At 52.9% G+C, this 15537-nt stretch overlaps 1 protein-coding gene and 1 non-coding gene across 2 annotated transcripts in view; one reads left to right on the top strand and one right to left on the bottom strand.

The window, feature by feature from the left end:
- Positions 1 to 2943: 2943 nt before the first annotated feature.
- LRFN2 (leucine rich repeat and fibronectin type III domain containing 2) overlaps positions 2944 to 15537 on the bottom strand; it is a 177162-nt gene continuing 164568 nt past the window's right edge. The window contains exon 3 of the mRNA XM_059937466.1: positions 2944 to 4222. Coding sequence (XP_059793449.1) covers positions 3253 to 4222 — 970 coding nt within the window. The 3' untranslated portion in view covers positions 2944 to 3252. The remainder of the gene's footprint in view (positions 4223 to 15537) is intronic.
- LOC132375469 (U6 spliceosomal RNA) lies at positions 15019 to 15125 on the top strand. The gene has a single exon (XR_009506019.1). It is a non-coding gene; the product is annotated as a U6 spliceosomal RNA (small nuclear RNA).

The following is a 15537-nucleotide window of genomic DNA, read 5'->3' as shown; positions in this document are numbered from 1 at the left end:
AGCTGGTTTGAACTGAGATGTGCCATGTGAAACACACATCAGATTCCCAACACTTTGTACAAAAAAAAGAGTAAAATATCTTATTAATCATTTTATAGTGATTAGACGTTGAAATGAAAATATTTTTATATATTGGGTTAAATAAACTATATTGTTAAGTTAATTTCACCTGTTTCTTTATACTTGATTTAATGGGCTACTAGAAAATTTAAAATTACAGTGAGGTTCACACTTTAATCCTCTTGGACAGTGATGACCTAGACACTAGAGGAAGATAGGGTCAGGAAGCTGTGTTCCAGAAGCTCATTTGTTTCTCTACCGTGGGTCTGTGCTTTGGTTTGTTGTCCTGGTTCCCCAGTAAAAGACCCTTTTGAAAAAATGCCACCTTGGGCTCAAAGTGGGTGGAAGGTACTCGGGCTCCCCTAGTGGCTACGCGCGGTAGTGGCCATCCGGGGAAAAGGAGGCAGGGCTGGAAGGCGACAGAATGGAGGGATCAGGGTGTAGCCGGAGATGGACTATTCCTTCCTAGCCTGGAGCTTAATTCCAGACCCTCTACTGACCTTTACTCCAGGAGGGCGGACCCATTCTCTCTTATTTCAGAAGGCTCCCATCTTATACGTGAACTTGGCAGGAAGCAGGCTCTCACTAGGCGGTACCAAACACAGGTGTAAGGGAAAATGCCACCTCAAAGCCACCTTCAGAAAACCACAGCGTTTCCAGAGAAATAAACAACAGACATTCACAGACACAGGAATGTTCTTTTTTTTCTCTCTCCCAAGAAGTGTGATCCGTTGTTGTTTTTAAAACTGTACATTTTACTGTACTTTTTTTTTTTTTTTTTTTTAGCAAAAGAGAAGATTGGCATTTGTATTCTGCCCACAGGGATGTCACTTTCCAAAACTCCAAGTCAGAAACCTGACAAACACAAGCGTGAGTACATACCATGTCACGACAGAGCTTGGAGCCGCTGATGAGGACAGACAGTTGATTCCCCCCCTTCCGATGTCCACCACTTTCCCTCTGGGCATCTGAACCCAAAGGCAAAAAGAGAGGTGGTATTTGGGGTCACTTCCTCAATGGCTACATTTAGAAAGGCTTAGTGAGAAAGTGCAGAGGGAAAAAGGAGTGGAGGAAAACGGGTCCGAGAAAGAGGGAGGATGGGAGAAATATCAAGTCACCGAGGCTAGGGGCGCCCTCATGACTGCAGAAAGCATGTGCTCTGGCACCCGGGCTGAAAGTTAGCTTGTGGTCTCAGGAAGAGACTGGCCTGGTCTGTTAATGGCCTGATCTGTTAATGTCCTGGTCAGGACCAGAAAGGGACTGGGGGAGGCAGAGAGGCACCAGGAGAAAAAGAATGAAGACAGGAGAGTAGAGGGAAGGGGAAGAGAGAAAGGAGGAGGGGGAGAAGGACGAAGGCATGGGATTTGGAGGCTCCTGGGAGGAGCCAGAAGGCAGTCCTGCATAGACAGCTCCCCGCCCTCTCCCTGTGTGTTCTGGGCGGGGTTGGGGACCACCAGCTCAGCTCCAGGTCTGAGCCCATTAGAACGTTTCAGCCCCAAATGGACTCACCTGTATGCTTTGTAGGCTGTGTAGTCAGCAAGTGGCAGAAGGAGGGAGAACAAGAGACAGAGGCTAGAGATCTATGGCAGATGCTTGGGAGAGGAAAGAATGAGGTGGGGAGAGGTAGTGCGTTGACAATGAGGAGAGACCTGGAACAGACAGAGACCAGGAGAGACAGAGATGCGGGGAAAGACCTTCAGATTCTTCCAAAGCCTTTTCTCCCCCGCCACGTCTCGTCTGCCCCCTCTGGCCACTGTCTGGGAGTGTGGGGGTCAATCCCTAGATGGAAAGGAGCCCGTGTGCCCCTCCCATCGCCATCCTGTCATTTCCATGATGGATCCTCCTCATGAATGGCATCCATGGAAGGCATCCCCCGTGTCCCCATGTCCCACCCTGAGCCACCTTCTTCAGGAACAAACAAGGGACAGACTTTGGACATAGAAACACCCTAGCTACGGTGAAGACAGGGTAATGGATTTCAAGCACCACCCCCAGGAGGTAAGTGGCCTTGGGTCCTGCCCTGACTTGATCACTAATGCACTATGTGACCTTGGGCAAGTCCTTTAGACCCTTGGGGGAAAGGAAGAGAGGGTTAAGGATGAGATGATCGCAAACACCTCTTCAAGCTTCAAAACCCTACAGTTCATTTAGTCATGAAGAGTCCTTAGTCCTTCGAGCTGGAAGGGAATTGGAGACTTGGTATAATCGCAGTATTTTATGAATTAGGAGGCTGAGGTCCAAAGAGAGAAAGGGTCTTGCCCACTGTGTTTAGCTGGTTATTCGGTGGTGGCTCTGGAACCCAAACTCAGAGCTTTGGACCCCGTGTCCAGTGCTCCTTCTGCCACCCCACTCTGCTCTCCTTAATTAAGAGAAGCCCTCTTGCCCCCCCCCACCCCATGTCCATGGAGACTCCCTGTCCCAGCTTCCCCCAAAAGAGGCAAAAATCCCAAAGCAACTCCAAAAGTTAACATCCCTTATGCCCTTGTGTCTCATACAAACCCTTCTCCCTCTCCCGCACGTAGAGTTCTGGAAGTTACCCTTCTAGTTTAAGCTGATGTGATGGGTGTTTGAGAAGCAGAGGAAGCTGGGCCAGGGATGGGGGAGGTCACTCATCCCTCCCAAGTGTGGGGACTCTTGGGAATAATGAGGCGTCTGGGCGGGGGACTCCAGTCTTCCCCCAAACAAACGTGCAACCCAAATTATTCCCTGCTCTTCTCAATTGGCAATGATCGCCCACCACCAGGGCTGCTGGGAACCCGCTTTCGTGTGTAGAGTAAACTCTCCATTATCCGTGTCACTGAAGAGGAGGAGTCGGGGAAGTGGAAGAAATAAGTTAAGAAATAAAAACAACACCGGAACCATCAGCAATGCAAAGCCGCTTGCTTATAGGCTACATTTGTGATTAGAAAGGCAGGAGCCCCGCCTTTCCAAACACTCAGGGCTTAGTCTGACATTTGAGCCATCGAGTCTGCTTTCCCTGAGCACAGCCCAATTGGCGGTGGCGGACTGGCCTGGGAAGGTGGTGTGAGTGGTGTGGTGGGGAGGGGAGGCCATTGACAGGGAGACAAAACTGTCCCTGGATGTAAACATCACCATGGAAACGCCACAAAGACTTGTGGGTAAAGATGCTTTCCTCTTCTCTCACCCTGACAGGGTGGGAGGGAGGATGCCCACCCCACCCCCCCACCAGGCCTACACCGTGCTCTCCATCACCCACTCGGAGCTGCCAAAAGTTCCCCGGGCCCCCGCCAGGTCACTCTCCTCAAAGGGCAAGAGCATGCCGTTGACAGAGAGGCTGCGCTTTGTCCAGATGTTCGAGACCTTCCGAGGGGGGCTGTAGCCACCAGGGGCGACCCCTCCTGCAGCCGCAGCCGCAAAGTCCCCCATGTCGAAGGAGTGACTGCGTTTGGCCTTGCCCTCCAGGGGCAAGGGGAGCAGGCTCCTGGCCCGGGCCGCGGGCGGCCCCAGCAATGGCTCTCGGTCCGAGGGGTGGCCCCTGGCCGACGTCCCAGACCCTCTCCCGCCTGGAGTCCTGGAGTCCAGCAGCTCCTCCTTTCTCTGACTTTTGAGGTCCAAGGAGGCGAAGGCCCCCATCAGGCGATCAAGGTTGGGCTTGGGGCGGGGGGCGGGGGGTGGGAGCCTCCAGGGGCCCCGTCCCAGCCCTGCAGCCTCCCCCATGCCCAGGGAACTGGAGGAAGAGGAGTCGCTGCCTCGGGCCAGGCCGGCGCTGAAGTCCATGAGCTCGTGGCGCACCACCACCTTGGGCGGCCCGGGTGCGGGGGCCCCGCTGGGTGCGCTGCCCAGCGCGGGGGGCTGAGCCCCATTGGTCTGCGAGTGCACGTTGCTGACGGTGGCCGCCGGCTTCCCGGAGCCCTCCTGGTTGCAGACCTTGTAGCGCACCATGAGGATGACGATGAAGACCAGCAGCGTGGCCACGATGATGCCGCCGATGACCAGGATCATGGTGCCGCCCAGGATCTGGCTGTGCAGGGACTGGCACTGCGGGTAGTCGGCCTTGGTGAAGAACTGGGCGCACCCCACGATGTTGGTGGCCGTGAGCGTGGTGGCCGTGTCATCCCACATGGCCAGCACGCACAGGTCGTAGCCAGTCCCTGACACCAGGTTGTTGACCACGAAGGCCTTGTTGGAGGCTGGGATCATCCTGCGGGGGGTGGGTGGGCACGGAGGGGGAGGGATGGTGAGGGACAGTAGGGTGATGGGGGGACAGAGGAGAAGCAGAAAAAAGAGAGAAGGTGACAGAGACAGGAGAGATGGAGAGGGAGAGAGAGCCACAGGTGCAGGGACACAGAGAGAATGAGGCAGAGCAGAAGAGGGTGACAGGTGGAGAGACAGGAAAAGGGAGAGACGGGGAGACAGAGGGGAGGGGGAGGAGGGGGACCCGGGTGAAAGAACAGAGACAGGTTGGGGTGAAAAGGGAAACGAGAGAGAAAGATTCCGGGGTGGAGGGTGGAAGCGCCAGAAGCAGGTACACAGAGAAAGACATCGGCGATCAGGTGCAGGAACAACCCAGAAGATGTGGAATAAAAGAAGGGAATGAGACGGGGGATAGTTGACGGTAGAGACAGTGGAAATTGGTTAGAGATGGAGGTTCAGGGAAGAAAGGGGAGAGATTAAGCACAGAGGAGAGAGGAAGCACATGGGGAGGGGCAGAGGGAGGGACAGGAGAGGCAGAGAGATTAAAGGTGTGAAGAAGCAAAACCTGAACAAAAGGGACTCCCCACCTCCCCACTTCTGCCTTGTCTGCTGCAGATAGTCCCTGGGTCTCTGGGCAGTGGGGGTGAGAGTAAGGTCGGCCCTGGCCCCTCAGCACCCTCCCAGAGGCTGGGTCCACCCCTTGTCTGTCCTGGGAGATTCCTCAGCATTGACTGAGGCTTGTTCTGAGCCTGGCGCTGTACTGAGTCACAGACAAGTTCCTGCCCTCAGGGACCAACTCCATCCTCATCTCCACATGGCTTTCTCATGCCTCGGGAGGGAGAACGCTCGCTGGTGCAGACTGGGGTCTAAGCAGAAGAAAACTGGAGGTGGGAAGTGGGGGTGTTGCTTGGAGGGGAAGGGCACGGTGCAATGTTGAAGAATGGTGGGCAACTGTTTCTCAGAGGGAGGGGACGGGTCCTCCATCACTGCCATCGCAGGCCAGGCGCATCCAAAGACACCTGGGAAAGGGTATCACTGGTCGGGGAGGCCTTGACTGGTCTCTCACCTTAAGGAAGGGTCTGAGGGGGCAGCAGTCTCCCCCCACTGGGGCCCGTCCACCATAGCCTGGGCCCCTTCTGCCTGGACCTTCAGGAAGCGTGGATGCAAACCGTGATCTCTAAGGCCTTTGTGCAAGTATCATGCCTTCTGGTGGGGGTCCCTAGAAATGACACCTGTCTCACCCCATAAACACTCCTGCAGAAGTACCTCGGCCTGAAGGTGCCACATCTCTGCAGCCTTCCCCATTGCCCTCCACTCTCAAAGAGCCCTCCGTTTTCCTGTCCCCTACTAATCCAGGGCGCCATCCATGCCTGTCAATCCCTCACACCCAGAGCCAGGCAGCTTAATTGAGATCTCAAATATGAAATACTGGACCCTGAACACTTCCACCTGGGAACTATGCACGGAGGCTGGGACTGACAGGCAGGTATTGACAACCCGTCAGTGGGCAGCCCTGGAGGCTGCTGCCTCCCTCCTCACTCTTGGCCCGCACAGCTGCTGGAGAAGCCACATGGAAGAAATTTAGTCCTCTGCCCCCGTACCCATCCCCAAGCCATAGCTACAGTGCATGGGGCAGAAGAGGCGGGTGGAGGAGGTTGGGGCCCAGATCCAGCATGCGCCCTCCAAGCCAGCCCTTTAGGTCTATCTGTCTCACCTGGGCATCATGGTAATGCTGTGTCCTCACGTCACAGAGGAGGAATGGCCAAGGCTCAGAGAGGCTAAGTGATTTGCCTCAGGTCACACAGCTGGGACTGCCAAATGAGGCAGTTGGGGCTTTAACACTAGCTTCTAGATCCACAGTCTAGTCTTATGCCTTTCCACAAACTCGGATGTTTTTCCTCATCTCAGTGAAAACTGCACCCCCCGCCCCGGGCCTGTGGCAGGTCAGCCACGCCCTTCCCTGGAGCAATATTCAGAGCCCACTAAGGCTCACGCTCCTCCACCAGCAGGACCTCAGTTCTGCTGGGCCAACTGCTGTGCAGAGCCCAGGGCTACACGGGCCCACTTCCTCCCCCCTCAGGGAAGTGATGTGAAGGAGCTGTGCACACCCAGAATGGTGACAATAGTAGAGCAAACACTTAATGGCAAGTGTGTGCCAGGCTCTGTTTTCGGTGTCCTACTTCTATCAACTCACTTCGCCCTACGGCAACTCTCTGAAGCAGCCATTGTCATGACCCTTGCTCTGCAGAGGTATTAAGCAGATGTAACATGGCAGAGCTGGCATTCAATCTCAGGCAGTCCGGCTCCTGTCCACTCTGACCCACCTTGTTCCGCCACCTCTCTGGGTCGTGAGCGATGGAAGAGCATATCCATGGAGGAGGGGGCGGGCTGGCTGCTTTATTGAACACTTGGTATGTGACAAGGGTTTCCACATTCAATATTGCATTTAAACTTCACCACAATCCCAGGACACAGGAGATGGACTCCGAGCCCAGAAATCATCTCAGTGTTTAGACATCTTATCCTGGGAAGCAGACCCCACTGTTCCTACTACTAACAGTTTAACACCAGCAAACAAATCTACAGCTGATTTCTACAGCTGATAGCAGAGGTTTAAGAAGAAATCACACGGGAGCATACTAGTTATTCTGCTCTTGGCTCTCAGGTCTGTCTTCCCTTTCACCTGCCCGCCCATGGACAACAAGGAACTACATTTCCCAGGCTCCCTTGCCTGTTCCCAGGCTCCTTTGCCTCCCAGGTAGAGCTGGCCACTGGAGGCCCCAGAGGAAGACTGGAGGGTGGGAGGAGGGGAGAAGCCAGGTATTTCTTCCCTTTTCTGCTTTAAGTGGTGTCTCCCTCTCACCTCCTGAGCCTCCTCTGTGATCCCAGCTCCAGGGCCTCTACCTCCTGCCAGAGAGACCTGGATCTTAGGCTCCGATCAAACCATCTCCATTACCTCCATCCTTGGGCGGGGTGGGTGGTGGCAGTGGCTTCCTGCTGCAGCTAATCTCTGTGATGCTGACCCCTCAACAATCCCATCACCTGTAACCCAACCCCAGTACTGAATTCCCTCTTCTATCTAGAGTGTTCTTTGTTTTTTTTTCTCCTTACTGAATCCTAGGTGACACAAGGACATATAATTTACACGATAAGAAGGAAGAACTTATTTTTTCCTTGCACTTTGGGAAAAAAACTATCATTACTTGATGCCAGCAGTAGCACATCTTATCTAGTAGAACCCCAGCTGGAGGAAGCACTTTGCCACCTTCTCGGAATCACTCATCACTCCCCAAATCTACCACCTTACGCCTTTGCGTAGAGCAGTCCCTCTTCCTAGAAACCACTTATCTTTCTCCACCTGGTGACCTCATCCTTCGAGGCCTGACTCAACGTCACCTCTGACCCAACCTCTGCTCTCTGCTCCCACAACCCCCCTGCCTTCCTCTGCTAGAGCCCTTCTCGGTGGATGCCTGTGTCTCCCCGGAGGACATGGGCTGTGTCTTCACCTTTGCATCTCTGTTGCCAATCATCATATCTGGCCTTGCGTCACTGCTGAGTAAATATTTACCCTATAGTTGAGCAGTGAATGAAAGACTGCTTTGTTAAATATTAAGGCCTGTACAAATGTGAGGGATTCTTAGTTAAATACGATAGCTGGTGACCTTTAGACACTGCCTGGTCCTTAGGATCTCTCGGGAGAGGCGTTTTCTACATCTTTGAAGCACACCCCTGACAATCTTTATGGACTTGCATGTAGATACGTGTTGGGGTGTGTGAGTGCAGATGAATGTGCGTGCATGTGTGTGAGACGATGTATGGGGGGCGTGTCTGCGTGTCTATCATTTGAGAGCCGGCTGCGTGGGTATTTGTGAGCATGTGTGTGTGTGTGCGTGTGTGTGTGTATAAGTGTTCACTTGTATATAGTACACAAAGGTTCTAGTTCCAGACAATGCTGGTCACTGCTCTGTCCCTCTTCCACCCAGCCCCCCAGAGGCTCCACATGTCCCCTAACACTTCTGAGGGGACATCCCATGTAACCTTTCCCAAAGACACTTGCAGACCAAGTTTGCTCTTTCCTAACTGCTGCCATTAAAGCTACTATTTGGGGCATCTGGGAACGGAGATGGGAGAGGTTCTTAGAGTCTCCACCTGGGCCTCAGGGCAAAGCCTATGAGCTGACCACCGAAGTCTACTGTCCCCCTTTCGTGGGCTCAGTCCAGACCGCATTCCCCAGCCAACTGTGCACTTAGTGGTGTCCAGGTGGCGAGTTCTGGCCAATGGAATATGGTGGCAGCAGTGTGTGCACCTCTGCCCCAGGCCTTACAAGAGCGGGAGTACTTGCCCAACTCTCCTTCCCCTCTGCTGGCTGGACCCTGGGTGCAGTGACCAGCCTTGGCCAGGCAGATGACAACAAGGTCCACCCGAGGGATGCTGGAGACCGGGTGCCTGAGTCTCCACGTGAGGAAGGCCTCCTGATTAAGCTGGTAAACCGCCCTGGACTCTCAGGAGAGCGAGAAATCGAATTCTGCCGTGTTTGGGCCTTTACGCATTTGCATCCATTTGCTGTGGTAGTTGGCCTCTCCTGGCTAATCCAGGCCCCTGCAGATAGGATGAGGTGAACTTGAGAAGTCTGTTATGTGCAGGTGTGACAGAGAAAAAGAGGGCGTGAGTGTGTGTGGGGGTGACTGAAGAGGTGCGTGTGTCTTTGTGTAAGAGGAAGAAGTCGGTGCTGGTGTCTACACAAGAAATGCGATTCTTGCCTTCCTGGAACCGTCAGCAAACGCCACCTCTTTTATCTCCAGCCTCCATCCCCCTCAGCTCCCAGCATCACCACTTTTAGGTGCTCTCCTCCTCCCCTCCCCCATCGATGATGCACCGGCTGCCTGCTGAGCCCCAGCACTAATTTGGAGACACCATGTCAAGCTGCCCTCACTCCACTTCCCCCGCTCTGCACCCTCATTACTGGCTCTTCACAGAATCACCAGCCTGCCAACCTCTCTGGCCAGCCATGACATCTCAGGGCACATGAAAGGGACTCATTAAACCAAGGCAAGCAGCCTGGCTCCCCTCTACCTGCCAGCCCCAAAGGGGCCTGTTTGCTTTCCTGCACAACTGCAAGGGAGCAGAGGAGACGTGGCTGGTTCTATCTGGCGTACGATTCATTGAGTACGTACTATAAGCCCGGCATTTGACAGGCTGGGTCTCTGATTCTGCACACGGACTCTATGAGGTAGGAATAATTATCCCCGCACTACAGATGAAGAAACTGAGGCTCAGGCAGATCGGTCACCTGCTCAAGGTCACACAGCTGGAAGGCGGCTGAGCCAGCGTTGTTAGCCAAGGCTGCCAGGCCACCAAGCGTGGTCTTCCCTACACTGTATTACCTTGAACTGAATTGAGCAGAATCAGATCGTAGCAGGAAGCAAGTCTTAGAGTCAGGGTAACTATGTGACAGCAATTAAAAACCAAAACCAGAAACATATATTACTACAAAGGCAGCTAACATTTACTGAACACACTATATGTCAAGCAGTGTTCTGAGTACTCTACCTGTATTAACTAATTTAATCCTCACAGCAACTCTATGCGGGAGGTACTATTATTATCCCCATTTTACAGAAGAAGAAATCAAGGCTCAGAGAAGTTAAGTGATTTGCCCAAGGTCTCATAGAGAGAATGTTTGTGCCTAGCCAAGATTTGAAGCCAGCACTGTCACATTATTTCAATAAATGCTCTTGATAACCCTGGGAAGTACCTTTCGGAATTATGCTCCCCATTTTAGAGACGGGTATTAACTGAATTACCCCCTATAGCTAATTAGGGGTAGAGATGAGAGTCCCATGAGGGTTGTTTTGCTACTTCTGAATGCTCATGGGAGGTCTGAAGGAAGTGAGGGAGCTATGTGGATGTCTGTGGGCAGTTTTCCCACAGAAGGAGCTGCCAGTGCAATGGCCCTGAGGCAGGAGCCATGAGGAGGCCGGTATGACAGAAACAGAGTGAGGGAAAGGGAAAGTGGTAGGAAATGAAGTCACCAAGGTAGTAGCCAGGAGCCAGGTCCTAGAGGCCTTGCAAACACATTGTGTCTTGTGTGCCAACTCTGAGGATTTGCTGGGTGCCAGTTTTGAGAAGGATTCTGAGGCTGTGTTCAAACTCAGTGGGACAGAGTGCTATGGATCTGTTTTATATTTGTTGTTTCTAGTCTCAGGATCAGAGAGCCGTTAGAAGTACTGGAAATACCAGTACAAGTGGTAGAATCCCCTCTTCTGGTTTTGGTGCCAGATGCTGGCCTTCCCTGAATGCACGGCCCTGAGTGATAACAGGGGAAGGCCCATGGCTGTTCTTCAGAGCAGGATTACCATAGAGCTGGCGTGACTCAGTGAGGGCTCCAAGAATCAGGAGCCTCTCATTAACTTCTGAGACAGGCCAGGGGGCGGGGGCCAGGCTCTGTCGCTGCCCTACTGCCTGTGCCCCTCCTGAGAATATGGGGCTCCCCTGGGTGCCCTGAGACACTCTGTCTTATTGGCAATGACTTTGCCCCATCGGCAAGTAAAGGACGCACATTCAACATGACTGAGATTCTGAGGCAGAGAACACCAGTATCCATTCCCACAGCCCTCAGAACAGCAGGCAGGGTGGGGATCAAAACTCTTGGTTGCATTGGCCTCTGGATGAACTCTCTTGCTCCCCTCCCCCCACCTCTCCTCTACAAGCAGCCAGAGGGATCCTGTTAAAACCCAGATCAGATCAAGCCCTTCCTCTGCTCAATGACCCCAGTGAGGCCTGTCTCGTGTAGTCAAAGTCCTGACGTGGCCCCCAAGACCCCCTGTGACCTGCCTCTCACCCCTCCGAGTTCCTCTCCTCCTACTTACCCTGCTAACTCTGCACCAGTCACCTGGCCTCCCTGCTGTTCCTCAGGGTGTTGCCAAGGGTGCTCCTGCCACAGGGCCTTTGCACCACCTGTTGCCCTTGCCTGGATGCTCTTTCTCCAGATGTCCATATGCTCTCTGCCTCACCTCTTTCAATTCTGCTCCAATGTCACCTCCTCTGACCATCCCGTTTAACATTGAGGGCTTCCCCCATCTTTACCTTGACCCCCCCAGCCCCTTACTATGCTCCATCTCTTCCCATTACACTTTTATTGCCTGACAGACACTATCATTTGCTTATTTACCAGGCCTCCTGTTAATTCTCTCTCTCTCTCCTTCCACTCCTAAGAGCAGACTTTTTTGTCTGCTTTGTTCCCTGATGTTTCCCCAGCCTCTAGAACAACACTCGGCACATAGTAGGCCCTCAAAAACAGTCTGTAGGGCAGGTGAATGAAATGAATGTTCTGTATCGGCACCGTCCAATACAGTAGCCATACGTGGCCTTTTGAATTGAACTTCAAACTAATTAAATTTAAATGAAATTAAAAACTCAGTTCCTCAGTCACGTTAGGCACACTTCAAGGGCTCAGTAGTCACATGTGGCCAGCAGCTGCCACACTTGACAGCGCAGCTTGGGGGCAGCCCACCATCTCAGAGTTCTACTGGCCGGGGCTCTTGTTATGCCCTCTGGCAGGTGGTAGGAATCCTGCCATTTCCTATGTGAGTCCTGGCGCCCCAAACAGATGGGCCAGGCCGGGGAGGCTTGTCCAGCTCAGGGACAGCTCCCGCACCAGGACAATTGGTCTTGAAGGCTTCAGTCCGGGCCTCTGCGCTCTCTGTCTCCCCAGGCGTTCTCTCCATGACGCTGGACAGCTTTATCCCTTCTTTTTGGTTCTTCCAGCTTCCCTCGATTCCTGGGGCCTCCAAGTTCAGTGGGGTCTCTCTGGGGCTCCCCCAGGCCTGACTCAAGCTCGTCTGCCCCCCAGGAGTGCTCTGACTCTCCACCTCCCACTCAGCCTGTGGTCCAGACCCTTCCCAAGACTCTGTCCTGCGGCAGTACCACCTCCCTTTACCCACGGTCCACAGGCTGGGCCAGCCCTGGGCCAAACTAAGGCTTTGGGCCCCTCTGGTCCTCCGTTGCTATACCCTGTTCCTGCTTTTCCACTTCCCATCTACTAGTTACCCTTGTACTTCTGTTGTGTAAGTCTCTATTAAGAAACTCCCTGATAAATCCAATCACCATGATGAATGTCACCCCTCTCAGGAATAGTGACCATTAGAAAGAGAGGCGGCAGAGGGCAGTGGTGAGGAGCACAGAGTCTTGAGCTAGACTGCTGGGGTCAAACGCTGGTTCTGCCTCTTCCTAGCAGTAATCACTTACTGTGGGCCATTCCTTTACCTGTCTGTGCCTTAATTTCCTAGAAATATCCTATTTCTGGAAAAAATGGGGCATTTATAATCTCTGCTCCATAGGGTTATTATGAGGTTTGAATGAGTCATGACTCATAAGGAAACCGGGTCAGCGTCTGGCACACAGTAAACTCCACTGGAGGGTTTGTTATATAAAGGGTGGGTGATGCTGAACTAGAAGTAATGTATATCTGATCGTGGAAATCCAGGCCTCGAGGGTTTGTGGCTGGCAAATCTCATGCAAGCTAGACCCTGGGAGACGTGCGCAGCACCTGGATCCTGGCTGGGCTGATAGGAGACATCGTGGCTTCAACACTCACAGCAGCAGGACATGTTCCCCTCTGCGTGTGACTCCAAAAGTCTTTTCCAGAAGAAATGTGGTGACAATGTTAGTCCAGCCCTGGCTGAGTGAATGAAGGGATTACTGGAAATTCAACCAAAGTGAGCCAAGCCCCAGAAGGCTGCCTCTTCACTCATCTCCCCAGAGTAAGGGCTTACCTGGTGACAGGTGAGGATCTGACCTGGGGAGGCCCTGCCTTTGCTCCCTGACTCGGGAAATGTGACAGATCAAGTTGCCTGGCAAGGGTTTGGGAAATCGCCAGCCCCCATGTTTGGCTGGGATGACAGTATCATGGAGGAAGCTCCATCCTATTCCATGGTGCTCCTTCATCAAGGGGATAAAGGCGGGAGTGAGAGTGTGAGCCTGGGACTGGACCACCAGCGTCCAAAGCCCAGTGCCATCACTTACTGGCTGTGTGACCTTGGGCAAGCCACTTAACTTCTCTGTAAAGGGGGACAGATGATAGGGCCTCCCTCACAGAGTTGCTCTGAGGACGAAATGAGTCAGTGCCTGTAATTTAAACCATGCCTGATCCATCGCGAGCTTAGCATATGTAGTGATTCTGACTGAGGGAGTCATCTGGCCCCAACAAGGACGGAGATGAATCCCGCAGCCTGAGGTTAGATTAAATACTGGCTAGTGAGGCAGGTACACAGCCCAGCTCAGGGGCCAGCCAGCTGAGCTCTGGCGGTCTGTCTCTGCTGCTGGCCCCAGCCTGCCCTCCAGCCTAGCACTTCTCTGGCTGACCCACCAAGATGATGCCGGCTCTTTCTAGTTCTCCCTGTGCCATCTCCACTCACAGACCACAGGAAAGCCGGGTTGAGGGGGCCCATCGACCCCCTGGCTGTCAGCGCTCCACTCACACACTTCCAGGGACACACCAGGCAGGCCCCCATCCCCCAGCTTCGCGCATCTCCGAGCTGCTCAGAATCCCTGCTCACGTTGCTATGGTCTGACAGCTGCTGCTTGGTCCCACTGGCCCCAACTCAACCCCACAGAGACACCCGGGACAGGGTGTTTCTTTCTTGAATACATTTCAGCGCTTCCCAAATTGTGCACCAGCTCCCTCACCCCACCTCGATTTTCCACTTCTCCAGAGTGAACATTTCCATTCCTTCCCACCATCTTTTCGGGACACGCTTTCCAGCTTGCCTCGCAGCTGCTCCTCACTGATCACACGCCAATCTGTCTTTGGCCCTCCTCTGTGTGTATGGGGGCGGTGGGCGGGGTCTGAACCAGAGAACAGAGTCACGTTCCCCCAACCAGACATCCTGCTTCTCCTGAGGCCCCCCACCCAAGACAACACGGGACTTTCTGGAAGCTGCATCGCCTCGGTGGCTCACACTGACCAGGTGGCTAATGGAAACACCCTGTGATTTCCCCAGGGCTGCAGTTAAGCCACGTTGCTCCCATTCTGTCCCCTAAAGCATCGTTTCTACCATCGTAGGCTGAGCCGACCCAGGCGAGGTCCCCTCCCCACATCAGGCCTTTTTCTCTCTATATATATCTTTATCTCTCTCTCTGTTTCTCCTCATCCAAGTTTCTATGGATGTGGAATTTTTTCCTGCCTCTAATTGTCCTTAGCTCCCAACCCCCAAGGATTGGGTGGGCACATCACAGGAAAAAAAAAAAAAAAATGTGGGCTTTGGGATCTGACAGAAATCTCTCTTCGAAGGCTGGTTCTGCCCCTGACCAACGGTGTGACTCGGGGTCAGTTTTTCCTCTCTCTGAACCCAATTTGCTCACGTGTGAAATGGGACTAGTGGTCCCAACCCCCTGTGCTGAATGCGAGACATTAAGTGCTCTGGGGAAAACATGACTGCCCTCTCCTCTCCCTTCCCAGGGCCATTCAGTACTCCAGTGACCACGACGATGGCCACGATCGTTGCCATTTATCTCCTCAAGGAGCTGAGAAAAGCTTGCTCAATAACGATTCATCACTTACAGAAGAAATGCAGAAGGTGTCAGACCAATTATACCTCGTTGTAAACACAGGAGTGAACAAAATGAAGATTCCCCACCAGCCGCCTCCGAACGCACTAGAACAACCGGCAGACGCCAAGTCGGTGCCACCCAATGATTACCTGATCAGACAACTCTGCCCAGTTAGCAGATCCATAATTTCCCAGGGGCACCACGCAGGGGCAAAGTCACCTGTGGCACCAACTCCTTAAATCGGCTATGATGGTACTCACTTCAGCTGCACATATACTCAAATTGGAATGATGTAGAAGAGATTACTATGGTCCTTGCACAAGGATGACATGCAAATTCGTGAAGCATTCCATACTTTTATGAAATTCTGACACATGTTACAGCTTGGATGAATCTTGAGGACATTATGCTAAATGAAATAAGCCCGAAACAAAAGGACAAATATTGTGTGTTTCCCCTTATATGAGGTACCAGAGGGGTCAAATTCATAGACTGAAAGTAGAAGAGTGTTTGCCAGGGGGAGGAGGAAATGAGGAGTTAGTATCGGATAGGTACAGAGTTTCAGTCTGCGATGATGAAAAAGTTGTGAAGATGGATGGTGGTGATGGTTGCACACAAATGTGAATATACTTATGGCCCCTGCACCGTACACTTAAAAATGGTTAAAATGGTAAATTTTATGTTATGTGTATTTTAGCACAATAACAAAGTGGCCAAAAAGATGCTATCACAAAGCAAAGGCTGCCAGGTGGGCAGGAAGAGGAGAGTTTG

This window comes from Balaenoptera ricei, chromosome 11 (genome assembly GCF_028023285.1).
Source record: "Balaenoptera ricei isolate mBalRic1 chromosome 11, mBalRic1.hap2, whole genome shotgun sequence".
NCBI classification, from domain to species: Eukaryota; Metazoa; Chordata; class Mammalia; order Artiodactyla; family Balaenopteridae; genus Balaenoptera; species Balaenoptera ricei.
This window is presented reverse-complemented; position numbering and strand designations above follow the sequence as displayed.